General features: G+C 42.3%; 2 protein-coding genes across 4 annotated transcripts; one reads left to right on the forward strand and one right to left on the reverse strand.

The window, feature by feature from the left end:
* Window positions 1-28: 28 nt before the first annotated feature.
* Window positions 29-16326, reverse strand: chaf1a (chromatin assembly factor 1, subunit A (p150)). The gene is made up of 14 exons (XM_079999010.1): window positions 16156-16326; window positions 14508-14570; window positions 13747-13985; window positions 11813-11894; window positions 11609-11677; window positions 10947-11161; window positions 9692-9863; window positions 6703-6783; window positions 5588-5695; window positions 4792-5044; window positions 4071-4227; window positions 3673-3976; window positions 2357-2441; window positions 29-701 (listed from the first exon to the last, which is right to left on the reverse strand). The coding sequence occupies exons 1-14, from the start codon at window positions 16276-16278 to the stop codon at window positions 646-648; spliced, it is 2007 nt and encodes a 668-aa protein (XP_079855136.1). The 5' UTR covers window positions 16279-16326; the 3' UTR covers window positions 29-645.
* A 3064-nt stretch (window positions 16327-19390) lies between these two features.
* scamp4 (secretory carrier membrane protein 4) lies at window positions 19391-26472 on the forward strand. 3 transcript variants are annotated; one of them, XM_080012094.1, is made up of 8 exons: window positions 19391-19509; window positions 20593-20771; window positions 21416-21442; window positions 22480-22608; window positions 23373-23529; window positions 23763-23864; window positions 24877-24994; window positions 25109-26472. In XM_080012094.1, the coding sequence occupies exons 3-8, from the start codon at window positions 21436-21438 to the stop codon at window positions 25286-25288; spliced, it is 693 nt and encodes a 230-aa protein (XP_079868220.1). In that variant the 5' UTR covers window positions 19391-19509; window positions 20593-20771; window positions 21416-21435; the 3' UTR covers window positions 25289-26472. The 3 variants fall into 3 exon arrangements, with proteins under 3 accessions (XP_079868220.1, XP_079868219.1, XP_079868221.1); XM_080012093.1 differs by lacking the exon at window positions 19391-19509 and adding an exon at window positions 20378-20457; XM_080012095.1 differs by lacking the exons at window positions 19391-19509; window positions 20593-20771 and adding an exon at window positions 20773-20865.
* The last annotated feature ends 120 nt before the right edge of the window (window positions 26473-26592 follow it).

Raw genomic sequence — 26592 nt, forward strand, 5'->3', positions numbered from 1 at the left:
ACACCAAACAGATGGGGAAGCTGAAACACGGCGGCAACAGAACCCAAAGAAGAGTGAAACAGAAATATAAAAGTGCAGTACATTTAATCATCTTTTTTTTTTTTAATGAAGTCGACCTGTTCAAGTATTCTTGAGAATAACAAAACAAATACATATTTATATTAAAACGTTTGACTTGGCCTTGCTGTACACGTGGAAGTCTCAACAAGCGTGAGACTGATCAACAGAACAACCGGATGGACTCAAAACACCTCCCTACTTTAATTACCTGTGGACTGTGGACCTGTGACCACACCAGGACAAAAGTCGTCAACATCCAACCCATTCATAAAAAGGGAAATACTAAAAAAAAAAAAAAAAAAGACCCCAGCTTTTGAACATTTGATCAGACACTGTTCATAATTGTAGATTTAAACACCAGGAATTACTGATGAATGCAACCGTCGTCACCACTCTCGCGACACGTTTCTCCTGAAACTTGAAAGTGTGGAGAGAGAGAGAGAGAGAGAGATGGGAGGAGTCGATCCCTGGAGGACCTGGTCAGGTCTCGGTGTGCACGTTGAGGTTCAGAGTTCCAGAGAGGAAACTCAGATATGGGGGAGGGGGGGGTCTCCTCGGTTGGAGAAGGGCGCAGGGGCAGCTGCGTCAGATGTGCTGACCTCCATCCTCTGATGCCTCCACCTCCTTCTGTCCGGACAAGCCTGCGAGGGAGGGAACAAACCTTTTAAACCTGGAGCAGCACAACACTGCATGTACAGCCAGCCGGAGATTATCGCAAAATAACCTCGATATAATAAAACAAAACTTTGGTTAATTATGGTTTTAGTGTTTGTAGTTACTTTATTAAGTATAGTGTGAGTACATATTATTTCTGTGACTAAGCATACTTTTCATATTCATTGAGCAAAGTGCTCAATCTCCTGCATCACATGACATATGACATGAACAGACCCACAAGGGCTCAACCAGGACGCAAAGCATTTCAACTGTAAGCTAAAAATCATTCAATGAAAACAGCTCACAATCCAACATGGTAAAACAATGGTATAGGTATTGCAAGCTTCTCTTGAAAAAGCATCCAATTGATTTTTACGATAGGTACCACTTCAGGTCTTTCTTTCCATAGATTGAAACTGCTGACACTTTAGTAATTTCAGTCAAAAAAGAAGAAAAAAAAAAACAAAAAAACTTTTCCTGAATGACTTTATGAAGTTTGTGTTTTGTTTTTCCAATCTATGGAAATTAGAGGTGCAACGAATCAAAAAACTCACGGTTTTGTGTTATGGATCAGATCAGCAAAAAAATAATAAAAAATAGGGAGACAAACATAACTTTGCTTTTTTATTCTGTAAAACCCTTAAAGCAGGGAACTTTTGCCCATGGCCTTAAATAAAAACAAAATTCAAGTCCAATGTCCAATGTTTAAATAAAACACACGAGAGAGAGTGCAAGAGACTTCAGAGGACACACACATACCATCCTCCTTTAAACATGGTAGTGAATGAAAAAAATACGAGTAAATTCTCACTAAATAAATTCTAGTATCATGTTCAATTTCTCACGTAAATAAACTAAATTTCATGAAAATCGTTTCAGAATTAAGCGAGTTACAGTTGATTTTGTAGACAAGTCTGCATTTCTCAATACAGATTGTATGTTGGTACGTTGTTTACTAGCGGATCTTGGGAGATTATGTCGAGAAGCAAAGCAGCGCTATTTGCTTCCCGACATGTCGTAAAGTAGCGGCAACATAGCGTGATGTTCCATGAACGAATCAGTGTGCTTCAGAGTTAAACATACACTGCAACTCTACATCGAGATTTACAGAATTATGACTTTAAAAAGTAACAGTGGCAGTAAAACTGTATTTCCGTGGTTACATTTTGCAACTGATCCACGGTTGACATGCGAGCTCCCGTACGGATCAACTACGTTCCGTTACACCACTGATGGAAATACTGTCATACAACGTGCACACAAATGATAGGGATTAACAATGTAATTGCCCTTTCCCTGACATTTGACATCACTTTTCTATCATATCAGATTATTATAGCGTAATAACATGCTTCTGAGGTTGAAACATAAAAATGAAGGGGGATCGTTTGCCTCAATCTGATGAAAACACCTATTTCAAATTTCCTTTGTTGTAACATTTGACATTAGTAGAACATTCCCCTTACATCTGGTTGGAAAACCTTAACGATTTTAGAGAAGGATCGAGGTCAGCTCAATGATGTGATGAGGTGATTATGTAATAATTGTAACAGTCCTACTTGTTGAACTGAGATATGCATCGTGGTATTTTGGTCTTTTCAGTGGCTATGTTGCTAATAAGTGAAATAAAATAACTCACAGCTCTGTGCAGAGACGATGACGCAGTCCTCCTCCTCATCGTCCTCTGTGTCGGCTTGGAAACCATCCGTCTCCATCGCCTCTGTCTGGAGAGGCAGCAGGACGAGGACATTTCAGACCAGGACACACAAGTAACAGCTGTTCAGATGTATCCGTGTTTATTGTGACGGAGAGGAGGGAGCTCCCTTCAGTCACAAATAATAATAATAATAATAATAATAATAATAATAATAACAACCTTAATTTGTATAGTACACAACAGCTCAAAGTGTTTCACATTAATAGGAAAGTCACAGTGAAATAAAGCTCCTGAGTCTGGTTACACCAAACTTTGTTGCAGGTATGGATAAGATTTCTATAGGTATGACTAAAGAAAGTATGAGAAAGTATTGCAGTTTATTCACTATCATGTTTATTATAAGTTATTGTGCAACAGTAAATTGATTAAAAATACTTAAAAATGCATGATCATGTATGTATGTTTCGCAACACAAGTTAGTTCCTGCAAATAAAACATGCAACTCATCTTTATATTGAAAATATCAAAATAAGGTGCGGCAAAGCCACCGTAGCTGTGTTTTTAAAACATTAAGCCACTATTGACAAAATGGTTTTCCCTGAGGGCAATATTGTATTTAATAATCAGTTTAAATGCGGTTTACCGTGTTGTGAAAGTGGAACAGAGGGGGGAAGAGAGAGAGAGAGAGGGCGGAGGCTCTCACCCTCCCGCTCAGAGCTGTCGAGTAACCTGTGATCGGATCTCACTTCCTGGCTCCATGTGCAAATATTGTGCTTATGATTTAGCAAAATATAATATGATCTCATTGGAGAAACATTTTGAATTATTTTTATTCCTTGGTTACTTGTATGGAAAATGAAAAATGTAAACCTAACACAGAAATGGAAGCAGAGTTTTTTTTGTTTGTATTTCTCCTCCAGACAGCAGTGCCCCGTCTTTTTATTTTAGATCTATTTATTTTTGTTTGTTGCCTACATGCATGAAACAATTATTCTTTTTTTTGCTTTTGAGTTAAGGGACTGTCCCGTTCAGTTCCAAAAAACCCTGTGGAAAAAAAACACGTCTCCCCGTTCCTTTCCGTTGCTATGGGACTTAAATGAGTAAAAACTGGTTGTTTTTGTGTAATTACTTCACTTGTAAATTATCCTGCACTTCTAGAACAGGGAGACTGCATTTGTCGCATTACATTACACCCGCCCCCCCCAGTCTGATAAACTTGTCAATCTGCGACTGCAGATTGGAATTTGGCATGATCTCCCAAGCCTAATAACTAATAAACTCAGTCTTCATTGTCCTACCTGCTCGGGGTCGGCACACTTCTTCATGAACCTGGTGATGGACATACTGCCGGCACTCTTCCTCTTGTTGGAGGCTGTGGGGGTGTGGGGGGAGGAGGACTGGGGTGTGGTGGGGGAGCTGCCCTGGGGCTCATCACGTGGTTCCTCGCGGGCCCCCGAGGTCAGGTACGCCCACTGGCAGGGCACCGGGAGCTGCTCCTGGCCCAAGCGCGCCAAGACCTCGGCGTGCACGTACCAGCATGGTCTGTGTGACAAGCGCTTCTCGTAGATGGCGTTGCTTTTGATGATGCGCTTCAGGCGTATTCTAGAGGAAGATGAAGCAAAACTGATAAACTTTTCTTTTCTTGTGACATTGAAAAGCACCGACTACAACCGCTTTGACTGAATGAGAGTGTGACCTGGTCGGAATGTGTTCCGCGGGGCCAGCGGGGCTCGACAGGCCGGGGGGGGACGAGGGCGCGGCGCTCTGCTGGCGGCAGAACTCCTGGAACTCTGTGATGATCACTTTGCTGCTATTCACGTTGCCGTGCAGCAGAGGGAGAAGCTTGCCAAGCACTGACGGAACAAACGGTCATCAGCAGCGCAGGGTCGGAAAGGAAAGAGAAAAATGTGATACACCAAAATGATATATTATATAACACAAGCATGTGTTATAGTGTGGTGTGTTGTGTGATGAATAAAGACTGTTTCTTCTTCTTTTCTGTTTCTATTCTATTGATTCAATTTCTGAATCAAATTAAAAACTGTGCTATTATACTACATTGTTTGAACCATTTCCACGTCAATTAAATACTTTGTAATGTATTAACTTCAGTTACATATATTATTATATTTTGAAATATTGGTCAAAGAAACAAAAATAAAAAACAATATTTTCTTTGGAAATTATGCAACCAATTTCCTCTTCAATTAAATACCACCATAGTCTGGAATGAATAGAAATATAAGTTTTCGTATTAGACTAAATTTGTTCCAAAAATGTACGTCAAATGGTGAAACTGAAAATATGGTAGCAATTCTCAGCATGTTTAATTTGTCAATATATATTTGATTTATAAATAAATACAAACATACATAAATAAATGCAGCACATGCCCTGGATTAACCGTGCACACTCACGTTGTTCATCTGCCTGGCGTTTCCTGGACAGGTCCTCGGGGCTGGGGCTGGTGTCTGGCTTGGGCAGAGGCTCCAGCAGGCACACGGCGTAGGGATGGAAGAGCTCCAGGGTGGAGTGCTGGTCCTCCACCCACACACAGCCCCGCACCACCGCCTCCAGCACCTTCACCTTCTTTTTGGACGACATCAGCTCATCCCATTCCCTCGCCTTCAGCTTCTGACGCACCTTCTGCTTCTCCAGGTCGCCGCCCTCCTGGGGGGGTGATGAGATTGCACTTTAACAACACCCTCGTGGGAAATTTTGTCATTAGTGCAGCAGGTTGCCATGCAAATATACTAGGGCTGAGTAAAAAAATATATATAATAAAAATAATAATATAGCAGGGATAAATTGCTTACTGTACAGTTTTTTTCTGCACATGAGTGCTCATGCATATTAAGAGTACAATTTCCCCAGAAAAAAGTATAGGATATACATGTACATTAAGAGGTCACTTGCTTTTGTGATGTTTTGTTGACACAGAACACTAGTCACTACTGGAGACAAAATGTAAATTAAAAAAGTCAATTTGGTTTTTATAACTTCAAAGTAACAATTTGTGCTGTTAAATTAAACGAGTAATCAGTATTTCCAAACTTAAAAGTTTACAACTGAATTGATGCAGTTAGTGAAATAAAGCTATATCTATGGTTCATTTATCATTTTAAATAATATAATTTTAAACACCGATATAACTTGTCATTACTACTGGTCTAGGTTGGGGAAGTAGAATTAGAAAAGAGAAAAGAGCTTCACCTCCTCCTCCAGCGCCCCCTCTCCGTCCGACAGGTAACCATGGGGTACGAAGAAACCGTCGTCATCATCATCATTGTCGCCGCCTTCCTCACCTCCCTCCTCCTCTTCCTGAAAACCATCGACAGCTCAGACATTCAACTCGTGATAACCTGGACACCTAATTTATTTGTCCACCGCCGAAAGCGCCTACAGTAAGCGTCGGAACAGGACCGTGGAGCAATGGAAGAAGGTGGCCTGGTCATGTTTTCTTTTACGTCATGTGGATGGCAGGGGCTAGGGTCCGATCCTGTCTCCCTCTCAGCCAGTACCAACGATGTGCGCCAGCGATGCTGTGCCCGTGATCGGCGCACCAAAAGTGTGTGTTTATTTTAGATGTAGGTTATGTTACATCTCCTGGAACAAAACAAGTTTGTATGGAACGGTGTGTAACAAAACCGTGCGTAATAGAGACACTTTCTCCCTGTCTCTCTCCCCGATCACCCCCTCGTCATGCGTTATGCGTAGAAAATAATCTCAACACGTCTACGAGTCGTGCCCCGTTCCTCCATGCCCCGTCCCCACACTGTATTTAGTTGTTTTATTTTGAGGAAAGGAGCACGGAGCGGGGCACAGAGATCTTCAAATGTTAATTCACCAACTTTAATTTTACCATTTACCAAGAGCCTTTTTCAAATTAACTAGAATTACCACGTTGCGGTCGTATGACTCCGTCAACCAGTGAAGTTTCAGTTTACAACTGATCTTTGACAGTTGTAAACTGAAACAGAATAAAAGCAGAATATAAATAAGAAACACATTAAAAACCTAGAGAAGAAAAGTAAAATATGTATGTTTTGTGTTTCGGGCTGTTGTTCCAGTGCTCTCCCTTCTCTCCTTCTTAATTAAATCGTTTATCTACCCAAGCCTACCATAGCATACTATTTAGTAAGCCAAAATAGTGTCAAGATTAGAAGATTAGTGAGTATGCGCAGAGTACCAGGATGCCATCACTAAATTCTGTGAAATATTGTAATATGCAAACAGAGTATCCCATAATGCATTGCGAGTGTGAGACAGCGCTAATGATTTTTTTAGTCACGTAATAAAGTGCTAAACATGTAGCACGCCAGACTCACCCCTTCGCTGTGCGACAGGGACTCTCCAGGCTCCTCCTCCTCCCACTCATCATCACTGTCCACCTCGTAGTCCAGCAGCGCCTGCGGTGGAATCAGCAGGATCAAACACCATGACAACATACCAGGCTCAGCCTGTAAGATTAAAACACTTACATGAAATTAAAATGGTCCTTTTGTTTTCACTACCGGTATTATGTGGATTCTATTAACTAATCTATTACAATATATATTTTTAAATAATACCCCTCCCTCTTCCTGACAAATACAATTGTTTTTGGGACCTGTACATAGAGGACGAATGGTGGTTAAGGCAGGAATTACTTTCATTCAGAAATTCACCCATAATTATCTATCTATCTATAATTCTAGGAATCTGTATCTATTAGGGATGCAACGGCAGAGTGGGCTCACGGTTTGGTATGTTTTGGTTGGTTTTGGGACCACAGTTACAGGACGGTTTCAGTAACATTCACAATAAAAATATGAAACAAGCACTATAGTCAGTTATTTTTGTGTAGAACAGTATATTTCACACAAACAATAATAGTAAAATAAGTTATTGAAATAAAACCTTAGTCAGACCAATGCATGCATGCCTGTGCTCCTTTTCCAGCCAGGGCACATCCCGGCAAAGAACACAGGCTATCTTTTATATAGCAGGGGAAAAAAACACTGGCGGCAGGAGACGGCAACTTAAACAAACAACACAAAACTGTAAAACTTGACCAAAAAAATAAAAAAAATAAAAAAGAAGGGCTCATCACCCAGGAAGACGCTGACCCTTCAATTCATACAAAAGACCCGTTCAAAAGAACCGGATCGTTGGTGAATGACGCGGTGATGATAAGCTCATAATAAAGAGGGACATGACCATTGCAGGGATGATTTTCCAACTGGACTCCTTGATTGATTGCACTCTTTACTAAAACATTTCTATGTTGTTTTGACTCATATTTCTTGGAGAACGGCTGCGTACCCGCGCGCAGCAAAAATAATAAAACACCGACCTCATGCAAAAATAGATAAAAGCCGTGCGGCTCTTTATGGACCCCGCACAAATGAGGTGGCCGGTGGAGCTGTAACAGTGGATTCAATAGGAAGCAGCACTTGACTGCGCCAATGTGCCCAGCGGACTTCTAACCTGATAACGTAATACCTTGGTTCACGTGCATATTGAACTGTAGGGAGCCGGCTCTTCATGTAGGCGGCCGTCTAGGGCGCGGAGAGGGAGAGATCGGGGCGCATTTTGCGCACCGGTCTCCCTCTCTGTAGGTACCGACGCTGGCCATGCTAGTGATGAGTGCGCCAGAACAGTGGGTTTTTATTTTAGATGTAGGTTTGTTTATTTTACGTCTCCTTATGGAATGAAACGAGTGCGTACTGAACGGTGTGGAACGAAACCGTGCGTAATGGAGACACTTTCTCCCCGACTTGCCCCCCCCGATCACCCCCTCTCCATGAGTTATGCGCAGAAAATAATCTTAACGCACCTACGAGTCCCCACTTTAAGTTGATTTATTTGGATGAATGTGGTACAGCAATCGGGGCACACGGAGTCGTGTTCGCGTCCGGACGCGGATGATTCACAAATAAAAATACATTTATGATTACCGTTATTTATAATTCCTTATTGAAATGTTATCCCTATGTATTTTGTAAGCCCCTATCTGTTTTATCCTGTAATTGTAATGCACAGTAACTGAAAAAATCTAATAAAATGACTACTCGACTTGAAGAATCTCAGTCGACTGACGGGTTTCTGACTGATGACTCGTCGACTTTTAGGGGACAGCCCTACCTGGCAGTCCACATAAACGCAACTAAATCATTGACTGAAGAAACCTGGACTCAACTGATCCTCCTGAAGTTCTAATACGACTATATTGTCACATTTGGTTTCAGTTTATTATTTTTTGCAAAGCTCTGCTTACATTTTGTTGAACCGTGACATTTTTAATAGGCATGCACGGGCAGTTGCCCTACTAAATTCACAGCCGTGAAAATCACGTCACAGACTGTGTAATCTGCCTCCTCCCGCATAATCTAAAATTTTCATAAAAATAAAAATCATCACATCGTATGTGAGCTACTACAGCTATACAACTATACAGTATACATATTCATCTCATTAGGATATACCCCTTGAAATGCATCATCTTTCTTTTAACAATGGGGCTGTTGGATGTTTTATTTTTTGCCACAGTTGGATGTAAACAAAACAACGGGTACCGGAAGAAATGTCACTGCATGTGATGAGAACGGTTCGGCCGACTGTGTGTGCTTAAGAAGTTTAATTTAATCCTTACAGAAAAATGTTGTGTTTTTCCTTCCAAGATCCGTGAAAACTGTTATTTTTGAGCATCTATGGCCGTGAAATCTAGCAAAATTTATAGATAACTTATAGATACTTAGAGGCTACAGTATACATTTAATTACTGTCTTCTGATTTTTCCTGGCAGATAAAAAAAAGTCTTGTCGTCAATCTGCAGGAGATTTACTGGTGCTATCATTGTCATATTATTGTCACACACTGTTGCCATGTACTATTTGTACTTCACTTCAGTGTAACTGCCTCCTGCCTGCATTGAGCTGCACAAGTAGTACTCCGTGTTAACTTCTGTTTGTCTTGATATTTCATTTTTGATCTTTTATCTTTGATCTTTATTTTTTTTTTGCACTGTTCTGTCAGCTTCTTCTGCTTCTTATTAATAACTAGCTTTGGAATCTCATTTCCTGAAAAGCTGGTGCCCATATTCACAAAACATTATCTTTTTTTTTTTTAATGCTTGCAAGTTGTTTAAATTCTGTGCACTATCGTCGGCTGCCTTTTATGCACTTTGCATGTAATTGTTTTAATTTGTTTTCCTTTTATCCCTTTTTTAATGTGAAACTCTGTGGTGCTTTTCATGTATTTAATGTGCTGCATAAAAATATATATATTTATTGATTATACACACATGACAGACACAAGAGACATTTTTGGCCTGACCTTGTCCTGCCTGAGGGGGCAGCGGGGGGAGACTTGGGAGCTCTTCTTGCTCCACGTCCCCCAGTAGGCTGGTCGGTGGTTCTCGCGGAATTGAAGCAACTTCATGGATCCGTAACGCTTGCGGTCCGGCACGCCGTCCGGCTTGGGTCCTTCCACCACAGTTACACAGTCCCTGAGAGGAACAGTTAATAAACATTAAAACCACGAAGTGAATAACATTGCTCATCTCGTTCCAATGGCAACTGTCAAGGGGTGGGATATATTAGGCAGTAAGTGAACGGTTAGTCGTTGAGTTAGTCTGAGTGACTTTGACAAGGGCCAAATTGAGATGACTAGACGACTGGGTCAGAGCATCTCCAAGGTGTTGGAGCAGGTGTTGTGGGGTGCTCCCAGTTTGCAGTGATGAGTACCAACCTAAAGTGGTCCAAGGAAGGACAACCGGTGAATCTGCGACAGGGTCATGGGCTCCCAAGACTCATAGATACACATGGGGAGTGAAGTCTAGCCCGTATGGTCCGATCCCAAAGAAGAGCTACTGTCGCACAAATTGTTGAAAAAGGTTGTGCTGGCTATGATAGAAAGGTGTCAGAACACAGGTATGGGGCTGCGTAGCCACAGACGGGTCAGAGTGCCCATTCCGATCAATGGAAGAAGGTAGCCTGATCTGATGAATCATGTTTTCTTTTACATAATGTGGATGGCCGGGTGCATGTGCGTCATTTACCCGGGGAAGAGATTGCACTTTGGGAAGAAGGCACACTGGCAGAGGCAGTGTGATGCTCTGGGAAATGTTCTGCTGGGAAACCTTGGGTCCTGGCTTTCATGTGGATGTTACTTTGACACGTACCACCTACATAAACATTGTTGCAGACCAAGTACACCCCTTCATGGCAACGGTATTCCCTGATAGCAGTGGCCTCTTTCAGCAGGATAATGTGCCCTGCTACACTGCAAAATTTGCATTATAGGAAGGAACATGACAAAGAATTCAAGGTGTTGACTTGGCCTCTAAATTCCCCAGATCTCAATCTGATCGAGCATCTGTGGGATGTGCTGGAAGAACAAGCCCTATCCATGAGGCCCCCACCACGCAGCTTAGAGGACTTAAAGAATCTGCTGCTAACGTCTTGGTGTAAATTGAATTGTATATATATATATCTATGACTGAGGTGAGGGTTAAAAGTGATGTTGTACTGAACTACGGCAAACCTAATACATTCAACTTATAATAAAGACAGCTCTCTTCCAGTCTCACCTGAGTGGTTCCCTCACTCTGGGTTTAGTGGGGCCTGAACTGCGAGGCTTCCTGATCCAGTCCTTCAGCCCGTTCAGGTCACTCCCTGGTTTCAGCAGGTACTGGTCCAACTCTTCAAGGATAGATTCGTCACACTGGACCCGTGTCAGCGGCGCCAGACACATGTGCTCCTTGATCTCAAATGGGGCAAACTTTCCACAGGCGGCCGAGAGGGTCTGATGGGAGTGTGGCACGTTAGTTTTCATCGATTTGTTTATTTCCCAAAGTTCTGAGCTCAGAACTGGACATAGGCAAAGGGCACGAGAGAAATAAAGTTCTAACTCGGGCCTCCTCCTCCTCCTCGCTGTTGTAATAACTGTCATAGTATAAGCTTATAATAGTGTGACGTGTTTCGTCTGTGTAAACAGAGCATATAAAGTGTTATTTTATCTGAATACACATCAACATTATGAAGAAGAGACATTTACTGATATTGATTTGTTGCAGCATTTCTAAAATTAGAATTCACTTGAAATATGATTAGATTTTTGAAAGTGATCAAGATCAACTCTGGCAATTGTGTAATAATTGTCACAGTTCTAAATAAAAAATAAATAAAAATAAAAAACATCAATTACATTAACTTCTTTTTTTTGGGGTAATTTTATGTAAAACCCTAGTACCTTGGGAGCCAGTTGGGTCTTGGGTTTCTGTAGAAATCGTGTTATTTCCGCCTTTTCGGCTTTGAGACGCTGCAATGAAGGAAACGAGAGAAGGAAGGGGAAAAAATTTAAAATAAAAAATAAAAATGACACTTTAGCTGGTAACAATTTCCATAAAATTTGAGATCCAGCACAAAAAAGGCATTATCTTTCACATCAACTCACATCTTTCGCCTCCTTCATCCGTTTCTCCTCTTCCTTCAGTTTTTTCTCTTCCTCTTTTTTCCGTTTCTCTTCCAATTTAGCCCTAATTGACAGATTATGGCAAAGTTATTGCATTATATCTATAATCTCATTTATTTTACAAATACTGGTCAACATACTATCTTTAGGTAAAGCTAAATATGTTTGAACAGGGTAGAAAACTTGACAAACCAAGAGTGGGTTTGTTAGGATATACACTACTCACAAAAAGTTAGGGATATTTGGCTTTCGGGTGAAATTTATGGAAAATGTAAAAAGTTCACGCTACAGTGATATTATATCATGAAAGTAGGGCATTTAAGTAGAAGCATGCAATGGTGATTTCCTCATCTCAAACAATTTATTGAAACAAAAGCCAACAACAGTGATGGGTTTACCACAACAAAAAATGTCAATGTCTCAATAACTTGTCATGTTGCCTTGAGCATCAATTACAGCTTGACAACGACGTCTCATGCTGTTCACAAGTCGACTTATTGTCTGCTGAGGCCTGGCCCCCCACTCTTCTTGAAGGGCGGCCCTCAGGTCATTGAGGTTCTGGGGTACAGAGTAACGAGCCTCCACACGGCCACTCAGCTGATCCCATAGATTTTCTATGGGATTCAGGTCTGGAGAAAGTGCAGGCCGCTCCATTTGAGGTGCCCCAGTCTCCAGCAGCCGTTCCCTAATGATGCCACCTCGATGAGCTGGAGCATTGTCGTCCATGAAGATGAAATTAGGTCTGTGTTGTTCATGCAGGGGCACAATGACTGGATTAATGATGTTATTCAGGTAGTTTGGGCTTGTCACTGTACCATTCACAAAGTGTAGGGCAGTTCTGTATTGACTTCACACATCTGCCCACACTGTAACACCACCACCACCAAAGGCTCGTCTGGTGACAACAGTGGCTGATGCATAGCGCTCTCCTTGACGTCTCCAACATCGTTGGTGACCATCATTTCTGCTCAACGTTAATCGACTTGCATCAGAAAACAGCACTGAGGCCACTGGTCCCTCGTCCAGCGTCAATGCTCCCTGGTCCATGCAAGACGATGGTGGCTGTGCCTGGTGGTGTGGTCAGGTACCCTTGCAGGTCGTCTAGCACGCAGACCACGCTGATGTAAACGGTTTTGAATGTTCTGACGTGACACTTGGATGCCTCTCACCTCCCTTAAATGTGTCTGGAGTTGAGTGGCATTCATCATCTGATTCCGCAGGGCACTGTTCACAATGAAGCGCTCATCAGTGTGGGATGTGGCCAAAGGACGTCCACTTCTATGCCTTTCTGTGACTCTTCCAGTCTCTCTGTATCTCTGTTGCAACCTGCTGATGACACTCTGTGACACTCTAAGCTCAGTGGCCACTTCCCTCTGAGAACATCCTGTTTGAAGCCTCACAATGACGAGGTACTGTTGATCAGTTGTTAGGTGTTGTCTTGGTCTCATGATGTCAAAATGTGAACAGCATGATGAAGAGGACTGTTTAAATACCAATTCTAATTGAACCAGGAAATGTATCGGTCGATTCATGGATCAAACACCTGTTTTGCCGTTCAGCTCCTTGTTAGAGAACAGCAAGTTGTGCAAAAAGTACTGAAACATTGAACAGTTGGACATGTGCATTCAAAAGTTTAGAGAAGGTCAAATTAAGTTCACCTGTGAAGGTTATAGTGCATTTTAGGTTCATCCTGAAATTTCACCCGAAAGCCGAATATCCCTAACTTTTTGTGAGTAGTGTATATTACTAAATAAATCATTAACTACGATTAACAAAATGTTAATGTTAAACTAAAGAACTAATAACTTAAATGTAATGACTTTAAGGTCTGGTATTTGTAGAATTGAATTGAAGACATTTTAATGACTGACGGAGAAATGCAGTGTTCGGTTTTTTGTTACTCGTGTTTGACTCACTCTTGTTTGGATTTTCGCTGCTCCTCCTTGGCCTTTAGGCGCTCGGCCTTCTCCTTTTCTTCCTTCTCCTTTCTCTCACGTTTCTCTCGTTCTTCTTTTTCCTTCTTATCCCTTTTTTCCTTTTCCCGCTCCTCCTTCATCCTGCGAGCCTCCTCTTTCTTCTTCTCTTTCGCAGCTCTGGACTCCTCCTTTCGTCGCTCCTTCTCCTGCCGCTGGAGAAGCCTCTTCTCCTGTTCACCCTACAGTCACACATTGAAAGAGTTGGTCTGTCCGTTTCTCACACACACACACACACACACACACACACACACACACACACACACACACACACACACACACACACACACACACACACACACACACACCCAACCGATTCCAGGTTTTTTTGTGTCCTAGCCCACTGATAACAGATGTTTTTACCGATATTTTGTCAAAAAGTGCACAATTTCTCAATCAATTTGACTACAAATACAAAACAAATCTAATCAACTTATTTTATTGAAGTTCCCATATTTGAGAACATTTAATTTATAAGCGAATAAATAAAATAAAACACGGAAATAACTTTTTGATAGATTAAAACATTTTCAAAGATATAAAATTGTTAAAAATAAATAAATCTGAGTTCCACACTTCCTGTTTGGAGAGCCATGTCTAAATGCAAGTGTAAACAAACATGGATGGATTTATGATTCCTAGCACGACTTAAGCGCTTATTTGTGAGTAACAAACCAGAGACACACACACACACACACACACACCTTTAAAGAGCGTCGTTTCAACGTCTTGTCCTCTGCTGGTCTCTTAGGGGTGGTCTTTGGCTCCTGTGATGTAAACAAATTAAAATAAACCACTTTAATCATTAGAAAGATTTTTATTTTTGGTGATACGCTTGTTCACATACAACATCTGTATAAAGCACATGGGTCGGAAAGGACATACACACATTGCGTTATCATATAGTTTGTGTGATTAACCTTAACTATATGACAATGTAATGTATAATGCTGCATCACACAGAAAAACAGTTTTTATTTTATTCTCAGCCTCAAATATATTTAATTCATAAGAATTTAAAAAAATGTCTTAAGTATAAACAAACCTTGACGCAGACACCTATGGTCTAATATATTCCTTAAAATCAAATAGCTATGCTGAATATCTTTTTTAATTTTACCTTTATTTATCCAGAGTAGCCACACTGAGATGAAAACATTTAGCAATATGAGCATTTATATAGAAACAGGTCTCCAAATCTCTGTTTAAAATCTGAAATAGATCTTGCTGCAATTAATTCCAAGAAAAACTACATTACAACCACTTCAGTACTTTGCTCTCTTCTGGTCTTTTAAAGCTAGTGCACCCATGAGACGTGGTAGGTGTAGCATTGTAGTTGTTAACAATATTATCATCATTTGAGGAGTTTTAATTTATTGTAGCTGTCGCTCTCACAGAGAAACAGACCGCCCTCAAACATGTCGCTAATGAATATAGCACATGATTTTTCCTTCTTCAATTACAGTTATCATGAATTGTCAAGCATTTTCTTGCTATATGTTGTGTATTGCAGCATCACCTTTATCATGGTACCATCGGGTCCAGTCGTCCTTTGGAACAACATTTAGGACTATAGCAGAACATTGGGCAGGATCTCATAATTGATACATCGGGTCACAAATTCATTCAATTCAATACTGTTAAGATGGCTTGCGATTAGGCTTGAGAAGATTGACGACAAGACAATTTTTTTATCTGTCAGGAAAAATCAGAACATTGAGCATTGAACGTTGTAAATGCAGTTTACCGTGTTCTGAAAAGGATCCTGCTTCCGCTTTGATCCATTCAAAGCGGAAGCGGAGAGGGAGAAAGGGGATGGAGGGAGAGAGCGGAGAGGCTCTCCACTCTCTCAGCCCAGAGCTGTTTTGGATTATTTGTAATCTTCATTGTGAGCGCTGCCCTCCCAGCGATCACCGATCGCCGAGGATCGCCAAAGCCTACTTGCGATCCAATTCCATGTAGATATATTGACATTTAATGCACAATGACAGTTGCTACCATCTTTTCGGTGAACCATCTGATTTAATGGAACAAATTCAGTTTTCTAAAGAAAGTAAATATTTCATTTGTGACTATGGTATTTAAGTTAAGCAGAAGATTGTTGCATACAGTAACTTTCAAACAAAGTATCAATATTACAAGTTTCAAATCGATTTAGAAATACAGTATAACTGAATGTATCAGAGATTCATTTAACACTCTGGGTTTAACACTTTGTGTTAATTACTGTTTAATTCACCGGTGCATCCAAATATGAATATAGATACAGTGGATATAGGAGAGTCAAATTTTTTCACCTAGATGGCAGCTGAGGGAACAGACTCCTCTCACAGTAACATTGGGGGTACTCACCGCAGCAGTGGCGGTTCCGTCAGTCCGGGCCGATTCAGGTGAGCTCTCTGCTGCGGACGAGGAGCTGGCCGACGAAGGCGACAACATGGATACATTTCCTAGACTGGACACATCGGCCTTCATCGATTCCTCCTCCTCGTCATCCTCCCCCACCTCATCATCTTCCTCCTCTTCCTCGCTGTCTGAATCCTGAGTTGTGTCCAGCTGCAAGACGGACGCATCTGCCTCAATTTTGTTTTCCTCCGCGGCATTTTCTGCTTCGGTAAAAACTCTGCAGGCTGAAACGGCTGTCTTGGACGTGTGATCACTGCTGACGAGCTTCCCAGTGGAGGCCCGTTTGTCTTTCCTGTGATGTTCGTCCCTTGCGGGGACGCGGGGGGAGGGGGCAGTGGGTTTAGACGTGAGCTTAAGGGGAGACACCGAATCTTCCTTTGTTAAATCTATATATGAGATCTCAACTGGAGGAGTGGGGCGGCCACGGTTCAAAAAGCCATCGAGGGGTCCGCGGCCGTTGACCAGGGCCGGTCCATTACGCACAGGGCAGGGCTCAGTTTCGTTCTCACCATCAGAGACCCCCGTTTCGAGGCAGGGAGGGGCGCGGGGTCTTTTTGGCTCCTTGTAATCCTTGGGTTCGGGGTTCAGGCGCTTGAACGGGAGGCGTGCTGAGGAGAAAAGGCATTGATGGCAGTTTTATTAGCATGTATAGGATACTATATATATATATATATATATATATATATATATATATATACTTATAATTTGTATGATCACATAGCATAGGATAATAACAATAAAGATTCCTTCGATACATTCCTGGGTATCGAAATTCATTACTTCAATGGTCTTTGACGAATTGCATTCATATAGTCAAAACATTCTATGGTAATTAATACCAAGTTTCAAAACATAGGTGGTTTATCTCTACAGGGATAGTGAACAACAGAACTGAAGGTTTAAAAGGATAGGTTCACCATTTTTTAAACCCATGCCTTACTAGATTGTTGATTCCTGTCATTTATCACCTTTCCGAATAGAAGATTTAATGGTTTTGTCTTAAAATGTTTGCCCTGTTGAGAAGATGCTGTAGAGCAGTAGGATTCTCAATAAAAACTGAAAAATAACTAAATAGGAGCTCAAAAATAAACCACTTTTATTAACAGAATATTTAATTATGGACCAGCAATTTTGGTATAGCAAATGTTAATAGTTTGGTAGGGCAGGTTTTCAAGATCAATGACGAATGTATGAAAGAAACTGCAAGGGTGCACTGATTTTGTTCATTCATGGGTATCGCAGTTAGGATATTATAATAAGAGGAAATAAGTTAACTTACCTTGAACTAGTTTCTTGTTGGCATGCTTTTTGGGTTTACAATCCATACCTGGAAAAGGAGCAACCACTAGGTTAGCATAATTACTCAAGAATCGCAACTCAATTATAGCGACTTTGGGAGGAATTCTAGTACCCCCTGAAATGTTGACAGCGGGGGAAGATTGGATGTTTTTGGAGGTGACAATTACTACAAGTTAAAATATCTGACTTCAACTGCCGAGACGGATTGTATTCCGCAACTTGAGTCCTGTGCAGAGGCTTTTCGCTCGGGTTGGGTTGGCTTCACACCGTGCCAAATGACCCCATACGCACATTTGGACCCAGATCTTAATGGCATCGGATCCTCGTGTTGTATCGATCAAAATGCGTCGTGGTTTTGAGGCGTTCTGTGGTTGGACTAGATGGCGTGCGACGCGGAGAGGGGTGGCAGCCCGTTCACTGCTGTCTACAGGGGTGCTGGCTCGGCTCTCCCGCCAACCGGTGCGGCCATAAATAAATAATGGAAGTTGGTTCTTCTATTGGAGGATCAAAACCTCAAGGCTGTACCAATTCATCAATTCCAGTCGGGATACCAACTTAGCTGTGGCCAAATAACGATTGAAAAACACTGACATGAGCTATAGTCGGTATGATAGTTAACTGTGAAATGGTTGAACTATGTGCACAGTGAGCGGCATCTGTGCAGAGTAAGCTGGAGCTAACGTACTCAAGGACTTGTGCTAATGCAGCTTACGTTAGCCTATGTGCTAAGGGACCAAGGGAAGGAGCAGTCACTTATCCCGGCAGCAGTGCACACACTCCGCGTTCAGCGGAGTCCCTGCAGCCCACTAGGATCCAGCGTCAGACTCGCATTAAGCCAGTAACAGTTATAGTAGTATATCTTGCAGCGTGACTTTAAACTTCCACATGCTTGTTGACATTGGGACGCCGGGTGCCCTGGACGAACTTAATTGTAGTTTGAGGCAAAAAGCTGCTCAGATATAGAAGCGACACCGCAGAAACACTGAATAAAATAGCACCGCCAAAGCGGTGAGGACCATCCCGGGGGTCACAGGCCTGGACACGCCGTGCTACCGGCAGCGTTGTTCTTGTTTTTTTTTTTTTTTTTTGTTTTTCTTTCCCTATTGTGAGTTATTGTTATGGCGCACCTACAAAAAGAAATAGAATATACACGAGTCGGCTTGCGGTGAAAGGAATCACATCGAACGGCCACGGCGCTGGGAGTAGCAGCGAGAGTTACCTGCTCCGAGCGGGGTGTGGGCCGCTGAGTGTCTGGTCGAGGAGCGACTGTCCGCCGCCGGCATCACCACCACGACCCGCCGCTTCGCACACCGTGTGGCCCACCGAACCACCAACACTCGAAGCGACGACGACGACGACAGCAGCAGCAACCGTCGTCCGTCCCCCCCCGACAGCGAGCCGGGGCCGTGTGTTTCGGCCCTGAACGCCTCTGACGCCGCCGTGTGCTTTATTGGGCTCCAGCAGCAAAGCCTCCGCTCCGCGTCTCCCGCACTCCCGCCTCGCGCTCCTCGCTCGGATTTGGCGGGAGGCTGCAGCTCGGTGACGCGAACAGGACGAACGACTCGTTCCGAGCGAATCGTTCGAATGACTCCGGAGTCGGGGGGGGGGGTCACTCCGGCTCAGCGGTGACTCGTCGACTCGCAAAGTTGAAACCGGTAACCGCGAGGTGAGTTGGATTCCGGGCCAACGAATGGAGCTCAAGGCGTGTTTTTTTTTTTTTGCGTGATCCGTACGGGATATGCCTGGCTCGGCGTGTTGAACCGATCTTTTTTTTTTTTTTTTTTACCGGGCGACTCGTCTCGCATCGAGTCGCCGAGCAGAGTCGAGCCGTTCGCCCCTCGTGCCGCTCGCCGCACGGGAGCCACTGATTGGTTGAAAGTTCGACACCGGGTGCGCTCGGCTTCACCTCGCCGCTCCGCCCGGCGTTCGGCGTTGTTTACGCGCTATAGCCGCCACGACACGGACGTCACAAAAACGGCGCGTCGTTGAAAGTGCGTTCAGGTATAGACTCAAGATTCAGGATTTTATTTTTGATTTTTATTCATTCTTCCTTTAGTCATATAAGTACGGTGCAGTCGTAGGATGGGGCAAGGCGATGTCGGAATATATACAACTAATTTGATTGAGAAATATAAGTCAACAAGTAAATAAATAAAACGTATATTCAAACTATAGCCGAAAACAAAATCCCAAACCGTATATCTGTAGAGTACGCAACAGATTATGTAGAGTATTTCTCTGGGGGTAATAATTATGTGCAGAAAGCGGCAGAACGAAATGCCAGCGTTTCAAGCTTCGGGCCACTGGTTCGAAACAGCTTTCGTGGAATGTTTAATCATTTTAAAATCGCTTAATAACACATTGGGTGGGGTGCATTGGGGGGGTCGTGCTGGATCGCAGGATTCATCGAAACAGTGTTTAACTCGTTGACGGACGCCACGTTCCCTTGAAACTCGTAAATCGGTCATTCCGAGCCGTAGTCCCCACACCGAGCTAAATGTGTTCCATTGCTTCTGTTGGTAAAGTACACTTTGCTTATGTTTGCTTGAGAATTATTTGCGCGAAAATCGCATGGTAAAATAACACAAAAAAAAAAAATAGTTTCGTAGAGCTTAGATCGAAGTGAGACGAGTTTAAAGAAAAACCACGCAAAGGGAACCGTCGCCGGTGAGTTCCGCTACGCCACAAATGTACAACTCGGCAACATTGGATCTCGACCTGCCCCGAAACGCCGACTTCCATTCCGAGTGGAGTTCATAGTTAAATGGCCGTTCCGTTGCACTTTTTTTTTTTTCCAAAGCAGGCGGTCGGTGTTGTTCCGAGTTCCGTCATTGGAACGCAGCATTCGAGAAATCTCAGCGCAGTTCTGAAAACAGCTTTGCGAAGGAAAGTATTAATCTGCAAATCGATTAACTGGTTGACAACGTGATATCGTCATCACCATTAATGGTACATACATACATACACACACACATATATATATGTATGTATGTATGTATGTATGTATGTATGTGATATTGACCAAACGGTGCATTGAATGAGCCCCCAACCCACCAGCCCTGTCATGCGTTTCCGTTTTACAAGCCACGACACGGATCCTGGGACCTGTAGTTGTCGAATTGAGACGTGCACGCCGCAGATATCCCGGAAAAGGACGGCTGAGAACTACGCATCCCGGCAGCCACCACGGTAGCGTTTCCGCGGGACTTCCCGGAAGCGCATCCTGGTGCGCCCATCTCGCACTTCTTATGTGAGGAGCTACGGTAGGAAGGCGTTATTTCATGTCGGGATCTTTTCTGACGAGCCCCGCGTGGTTTGTCGCGTCGCTCGGTCTCAGGTCGAACGTTTCCATCTTCCGTACGTTATGACTGTGTTGGGGTTAAACTTGTCCGCTGTAGCTGCGGCTATTTTTCCACGTTGCGTTGAAATGACAGAGGACAGAAGTAAACAACACTTTACACAGAAATGTAGTAACGCTGCTTTCCCACTGTTTCCATTGTGTAATGATAAACTCCAAAGTCTGCAAAAGAAAGTAGGAAGAAAATACAAATCGAATTAAGAAAAAAAAAAACATATATACGAGAAAAAAACATATAGGCAAAAATATAAGCAAAAAATAAAATAAAAACCCACAATGTATACGTACAATATGTGCACAATTGATAATTAAGATGTAAAGACCAGGAGGCACTGACTTTGAATAACCTGCAGTTGAAAGTCCACGCTCACAGTGAGGATTTGGGTGGAGTGTCTTGAGTAGTTACTAAAGATGTGGAATGATGTGGATATTTTGACATTCAAAATTACCCCCAACAGGGAGAAGTGCTGTTTGAGAGTAACGGTTTGAGTGAAAGTTGGACTGGTGATGTTTGAATATCTGATTTTTTTATTTTTATTTTTTTTGCAGGAAACATTTAGGATTTCAATATGGCAGGTTTGTTGTCCCTTAAAGTGCTTTGAACACATTCGATGTCTTACACTCTTGTCTAATCATTGACCACACTGCTTACTTACTTGCAAAATGGAAACTTGTGTTGATATGATTTTGCCGTAAGCTGTAAGCCACAACCAATCCTCCGCCAACCAACCACAACCATCCTAATCATGCACATACAACCTATATTCCATCTTTAATTCACTTAAAATTGTAACACACATTCTAAATAATTTTGATTCTTTACAAATCAAAGCATTCAGTTCGCTCACTGAATTAGTTACAACCTAATACAATTGTTTGACCTACAGATGCTGTGATTCTGCTGCATACAGAGTACCGATGGGGTTCAGTACTTATTCTTAGTTACCTTTGGGGGCGTTAAAACACACAGATAGACATGTAATCCATAGGGACGCCAAGCAGTCTTCTACGCATGAAAAACCTGCTTTTCTTTCAATTCTGACACAGCTCTTTGTGTTGGGGCATGTTCTCCAATGCAGTGAGTGCCCTGTTTTAGCCTGGCATTAGACGAATCTGAAATACATTTTCCACTTTATTTCTTTATATTTAATGTTTATCATTAGGTTTATTGTTCACGACTCAATCTCGTGTTTAGGCTCATGTTCATTGACAATTTTTTTTAGTTTATTTTGTTAGGTCATAGTTATTGTTTTTATATATTTTTGTTACTTTTTAGGTTTATGTTTATTGTTTATCAACAGGTTTATTGTACATTGCTATATTTTTACTTTACTGTTGATTATTAGGTTTATTATACAGTATATTTTCACATTTTTTACATACAATAGTTAACCTTATTTTAGTTCACTTGTAGTTTATTCATTGTGTATTGCCATTTATTTTTTTATATTTTTTATTATTATTATTATTGCCTATTTAGATGTGAGCTGCTATGACACTGAAATTTCCCTCCGGGGTTGAATAAAGTATCTATCTGTCTATCTGTCTATCTGTCTATCTGTATGGCTGTATCCCTAATTAATGATTTAAAAGTTATTTTGTCTTTGTTTCAGAGCGGGTGAATAACTTCCCACCGCTGCCCAAACTTCTGAGATTAAAGCCATGTTTTTATCATAATATCGAAGAGGAAATCCCTGCACCGCACCAACAGCTGGTGCGCAAAGTCTACATCCTTTGGATGAGTAAGTGTTCCATCTCATCCCTCTACTTGGAAGATTTGTAATGTGTTTACACATGCACTGTAATTGGATAGATGTCCTATTAAATACTCAATGGATCTTTCCCCCAGGTGTAATAAAGTGTTGTCTTATCTTAGTGCTATGAATGATGCCTACATTTAAAAAAACATACAACATAAACACATCAAACATAAACCAACAAATGAAAGCTAGAAAATAAAAAAGCATACATGCAGATACATATACAATCACAATCTGCTATACATACTCTAATACACACACACACACACACACACACTATTCTCTGGGGAAAAAAATTAAATGCAAAATAGAATAGTATTTAAAATATGAGATGAACAGTGTGAAAAGTGGCAGCATGGAAATCTGTAATGACAGTAACAGCAGAATGTTTGTTTTTAATAATTGTTATTATAGTGACAGTGACAAAAAGTAGAACAGTCAACATAGGAACAATGGCACATTCACCATAAACAGAACCTAGGTCGTCAGAAGATTGCTGGCTTCTCCTGGCAGCCTGTCAAAGTGTGAGTAAAGAGCAAGGCACTTTACTCCCAATTGCATGGCTGCCTCCTCCATCAGAATGTGTGAATGTGAAGCATTAAGTGCAAAGCGCCTTGAGTCCCCTGGTCTAGAAAGGGAAAGTCAGTTTACCGTTCTTCCTTCCTCTAAAACGACTTACTTACATGCTTATGTCATTTTGTCTCCTCTGCATCTCGTTTCTTTCAAACCTGCCATGTTTCCGCCAGTGTATTCGGGCACGTTGTGTATGAACGTGATCTCGTGCATCGCCTGGTGGGCCGGTGGGGGCAGCGCCATCAACTTTGGCCTCTCATTGCTCTGGCTGCTGCTCTCCAGCCCCTGTAGCTACACCTGCTGGTTCCGACCGCTGTACAAGGCCTTCAGGTAGACTCCACCACCGCCAACCACACGTTGCTAAACATGTTTTTAAATACTGTCCTGGGCGCTGACAGTGCAAGAGGATGAAATTCTGTCAGATTCCAAAGCGGTGACCCAACCTGACTGATTAGGTAGGGTCATCGTTGACGGCTGCTGTGGTTTTATCTTCTGGTTTGAGTCACAGTAGTTATGTTATGATCTGCAAACTCAAAAAAGCTTTTTTTTTTTTTTGCTTACAGGGCCGACAGTTCTTTCAACTTCATGGCCTTTTTCTTCGTCTTCTTTCTCCAGTGTGTCTTGGCTCTGATCCAGACCATAGGCATCCCAGGCTGGGGAACCTGGTGAGTGGATTCTCCTCCCGAAGCTTCACTCATCCTACCAGTGTAGTCATGCTGTAACAAAGTTTTAATTTGAGCTACAAGAGTGGAGATCTGTTCTATCGGGAAGGGGGATATTTACACATAAATATCTACTTTTTACTAAATTAAGTTCCATAGCAACAGAAAGCAACGGAGAGACGTGCATGAAGTGGCACAGGACAGTAGGGAGACACAGGTTGTTTTTTTGTAATGGAACGGGAAGTCCCTTCACTCAGTTATGTTTAAAAAAAAAAAAAAAAAAAAAAAAAAAAAGTTTCACAAAAGAAGAAACAAACTGAACTATATAGATCTAAGATGAAAACACGGGAAAACCGCCACAGCAGTCGGGAACTGGCGGGCGCGCACGTCGCACCGCTGTCTGGAGCAGAAATCTCCACTCCAATGCTCTAATACCACTTTTCTACTGCGGGCGTTGGCACATAAATAGACAGGAAGGTCTCACGAAACCCCGCGGCGCTATGAAAGTCATGAAAGATCCCATGAAACGGAATGAAAGATCCCCCCCCACCCACCTCAGCTGTTACATGTGGAGGCTCGGGGTCACCACCGCCAGGTCCGTCCGGCGTATATTTACACATTTAAATATTTATAGTTACATTTATTCATATATTTATTGCCTTGTTTATTTATTCCAGGGTTTATTTGATAGGCATAATTATTTTTGCATGCTACGTCCACATACATCCTCTTTGTGCGTGTGAGTGAATGAGCTGCCTGCGCTGCTGCTCTATCTGAAGTTGTCTGGTGCGGGCGCTGCGGACCAGGACCGTACCCCTTCTGCTGTACTGTCCCCTGCCAGCTCGATTCCGAGCATTATCATGGCATGTGTGAAAAGTCGCAAGATGGAAATGTTCTGCAGAGTTATAGTCTAAACGTTATTATAAAAGTCCATGGCGTGTAAAGTATTATTGTTTATTGTTTGCTGGTGCCACAGTGTACTAACCCACTGCTCCTCTTTACTTCCACGCTACAGCGGCTGGATGGCTACAGTGGTTTTTTTCAGCTACAACGTGGGCTCCGCTATAGTGATGCTTATCACGACGCTGCTCTTGACTCTGGTCACTGTTTTAATGGCTCTGGTTCTCGTCAGGGTGAGTCCCCAACACATGTAGGCGTACACGTCACACACACACACACACACACACACACACAGGGACATGCACTCAGACAGACCCACACACCTCTTCCCTCTCTGCTCCGGCCAGGTCCACAGGCTGTACCGTGGCGGTGGAGGGAGTTTGGAGCGTGCCCAGGAGGAGTGGAGCACTGGCGTGTGGAAGAGCGCCCCCTTGAGGGACACAGGCTTCAATACGGTGGCCCAGGGCCCCAGCCTACCCCAGTACCCCGCTGCCGTGCCCAGTTACCCTGACGACAGCAAATGGTGAAGCCGCGGGCGGGAAAGGCCTCTAGGTGGCGACAGAGAGGGGACGTAGTGATTCTACTACGCGCCAGGAAACTGAACACTTGACCCACAAAATCTTAATTTTACCATTATAGGAAATGATCTATTGCAGTATTATTTTTTTGTTGGTTGTTTTTGAGAGATTTTTTTGCCCAACAAATCAAGAACAGATTTTAAAAACTGTACTTCCACAGTAAAGATCATTCCAATCTTATTTTCTTGGGAGAGAGGCTAATTTAATCGTCCAATTCTAATTCACAAATGTTAACATAGTTGATCAAAATCAGGCCTCATATATAGGAACGTTTGGGAAGGTGTTATATTTTGTAAATAGGTTACAAAAAAATATGTAATCTGAAAGATAATTAAAAGTAGCAAGCTGTTGGGCTGTTCCAGTGTCCACTTTTCCAACTGCATGACTGACACTTAGCGTGGGACACCAGGACTCTTATTTTGAAGAAACCAAAAGAACGTAAGCTTCACTGTGCTTTGTATGTTTGCAGCACCTCCAGATAATTCTGTTGTGTTTGATGCTCCCTGCTTCAATTCCTTTTAATAAGCCTTAATATTGTGTGCAAACCCTGCATATGAACATAGAAATTGACATCTTTCTAATTTCCTACCTTAACATGCTTCTGCTGTTCTGTTTGCTGGGCCGTGCCTCTTAAGAAAAGTGTCAAACACTGAAATCATGTTTTCAGTCAGGCTGTGTACTGATATGCCAAATCGCCGTCTGCTAACCTCTTTCAAATGATAAAGAACACACCGCATAGAGAAGTGGTTATGGTTTCCTATCGGATGGAGCCATCGTCCCAGTGCCTGACGCCCCACTTGGCCTTACTTTTGTTGTCCGTGTTTCTTGGCAGTTATATTTTTGCTCCGGATTGACTTAAGATTTTAAAATATCGGGTGAATTTTCACACAGGGGAGGACCAATCTGCATTTAACTGGAAAACAGCTTCTGCTTTTCCATTTGGCTTGACTGCCCCCCCCCCTCAGAAAGTGTCCTTCATGGTTTGCTACCAAAATAAATTGTCCACCCCTTATAATGTGTTATTAATAAGTTGCATTTGATAAGTGACAAAGTATGCCTTGATGTGTTGAGGAAATGACAAATATGTGTCCAAAAAGGACCTAGTATTTCAATAAACACTTGTTTGCAATATAGTTATGTGTGTCCTGTGAATTTAATAGAAACTCATTGATTCTCCTCCAGTGAAGCGGCAGCTTTAGATTTTTGGCTCATTTTATTACCATTTTATGTTACAAATACATTTTCAGAATAGA

The sequence above is a fragment of the Zeus faber genome (assembly GCF_960531495.2).
Source record: "Zeus faber genome assembly, chromosome: 1".
Classification (NCBI taxonomy): Eukaryota; Metazoa; Chordata; class Actinopteri; order Zeiformes; family Zeidae; genus Zeus; species Zeus faber.

What these genes read in the sequence shown, in the direction of transcription:
- chaf1a (XM_079999010.1), bottom strand. Translation starts at nt 16,278, where the DNA reads ATGAAGGCCGATGTGTCCAGTCTAGGAAATGTATCCATGTTGTCGCCT. An exon ending in TGAAACGACGCTCTTTAAAG is followed by an intron (nt 13,986 to 14,507) that starts GTGTGTGTGTGT and finishes GTGTGACTGTAG; the next exon opens with GGTGAACAGGAGAAGAGGCT. An exon ending in CAGCGAAAATCCAAACAAGA is followed by an intron (nt 11,895 to 13,746) that starts GTGAGTCAAACA and finishes TCTGTCAATTAG; the next exon opens with GGCTAAATTGGAAGAGAAAC.
- scamp4 (XM_080012094.1), top strand. An exon ending in AGTCTACATCCTTTGGATGA is followed by an intron (nt 22,609 to 23,372) that starts GTAAGTGTTCCA and finishes TGTTTCCGCCAG; the next exon opens with TGTATTCGGGCACGTTGTGT. An exon ending in ATCCCAGGCTGGGGAACCTG is followed by an intron (nt 23,865 to 24,876) that starts GTGAGTGGATTC and finishes TCCACGCTACAG; the next exon opens with CGGCTGGATGGCTACAGTGG.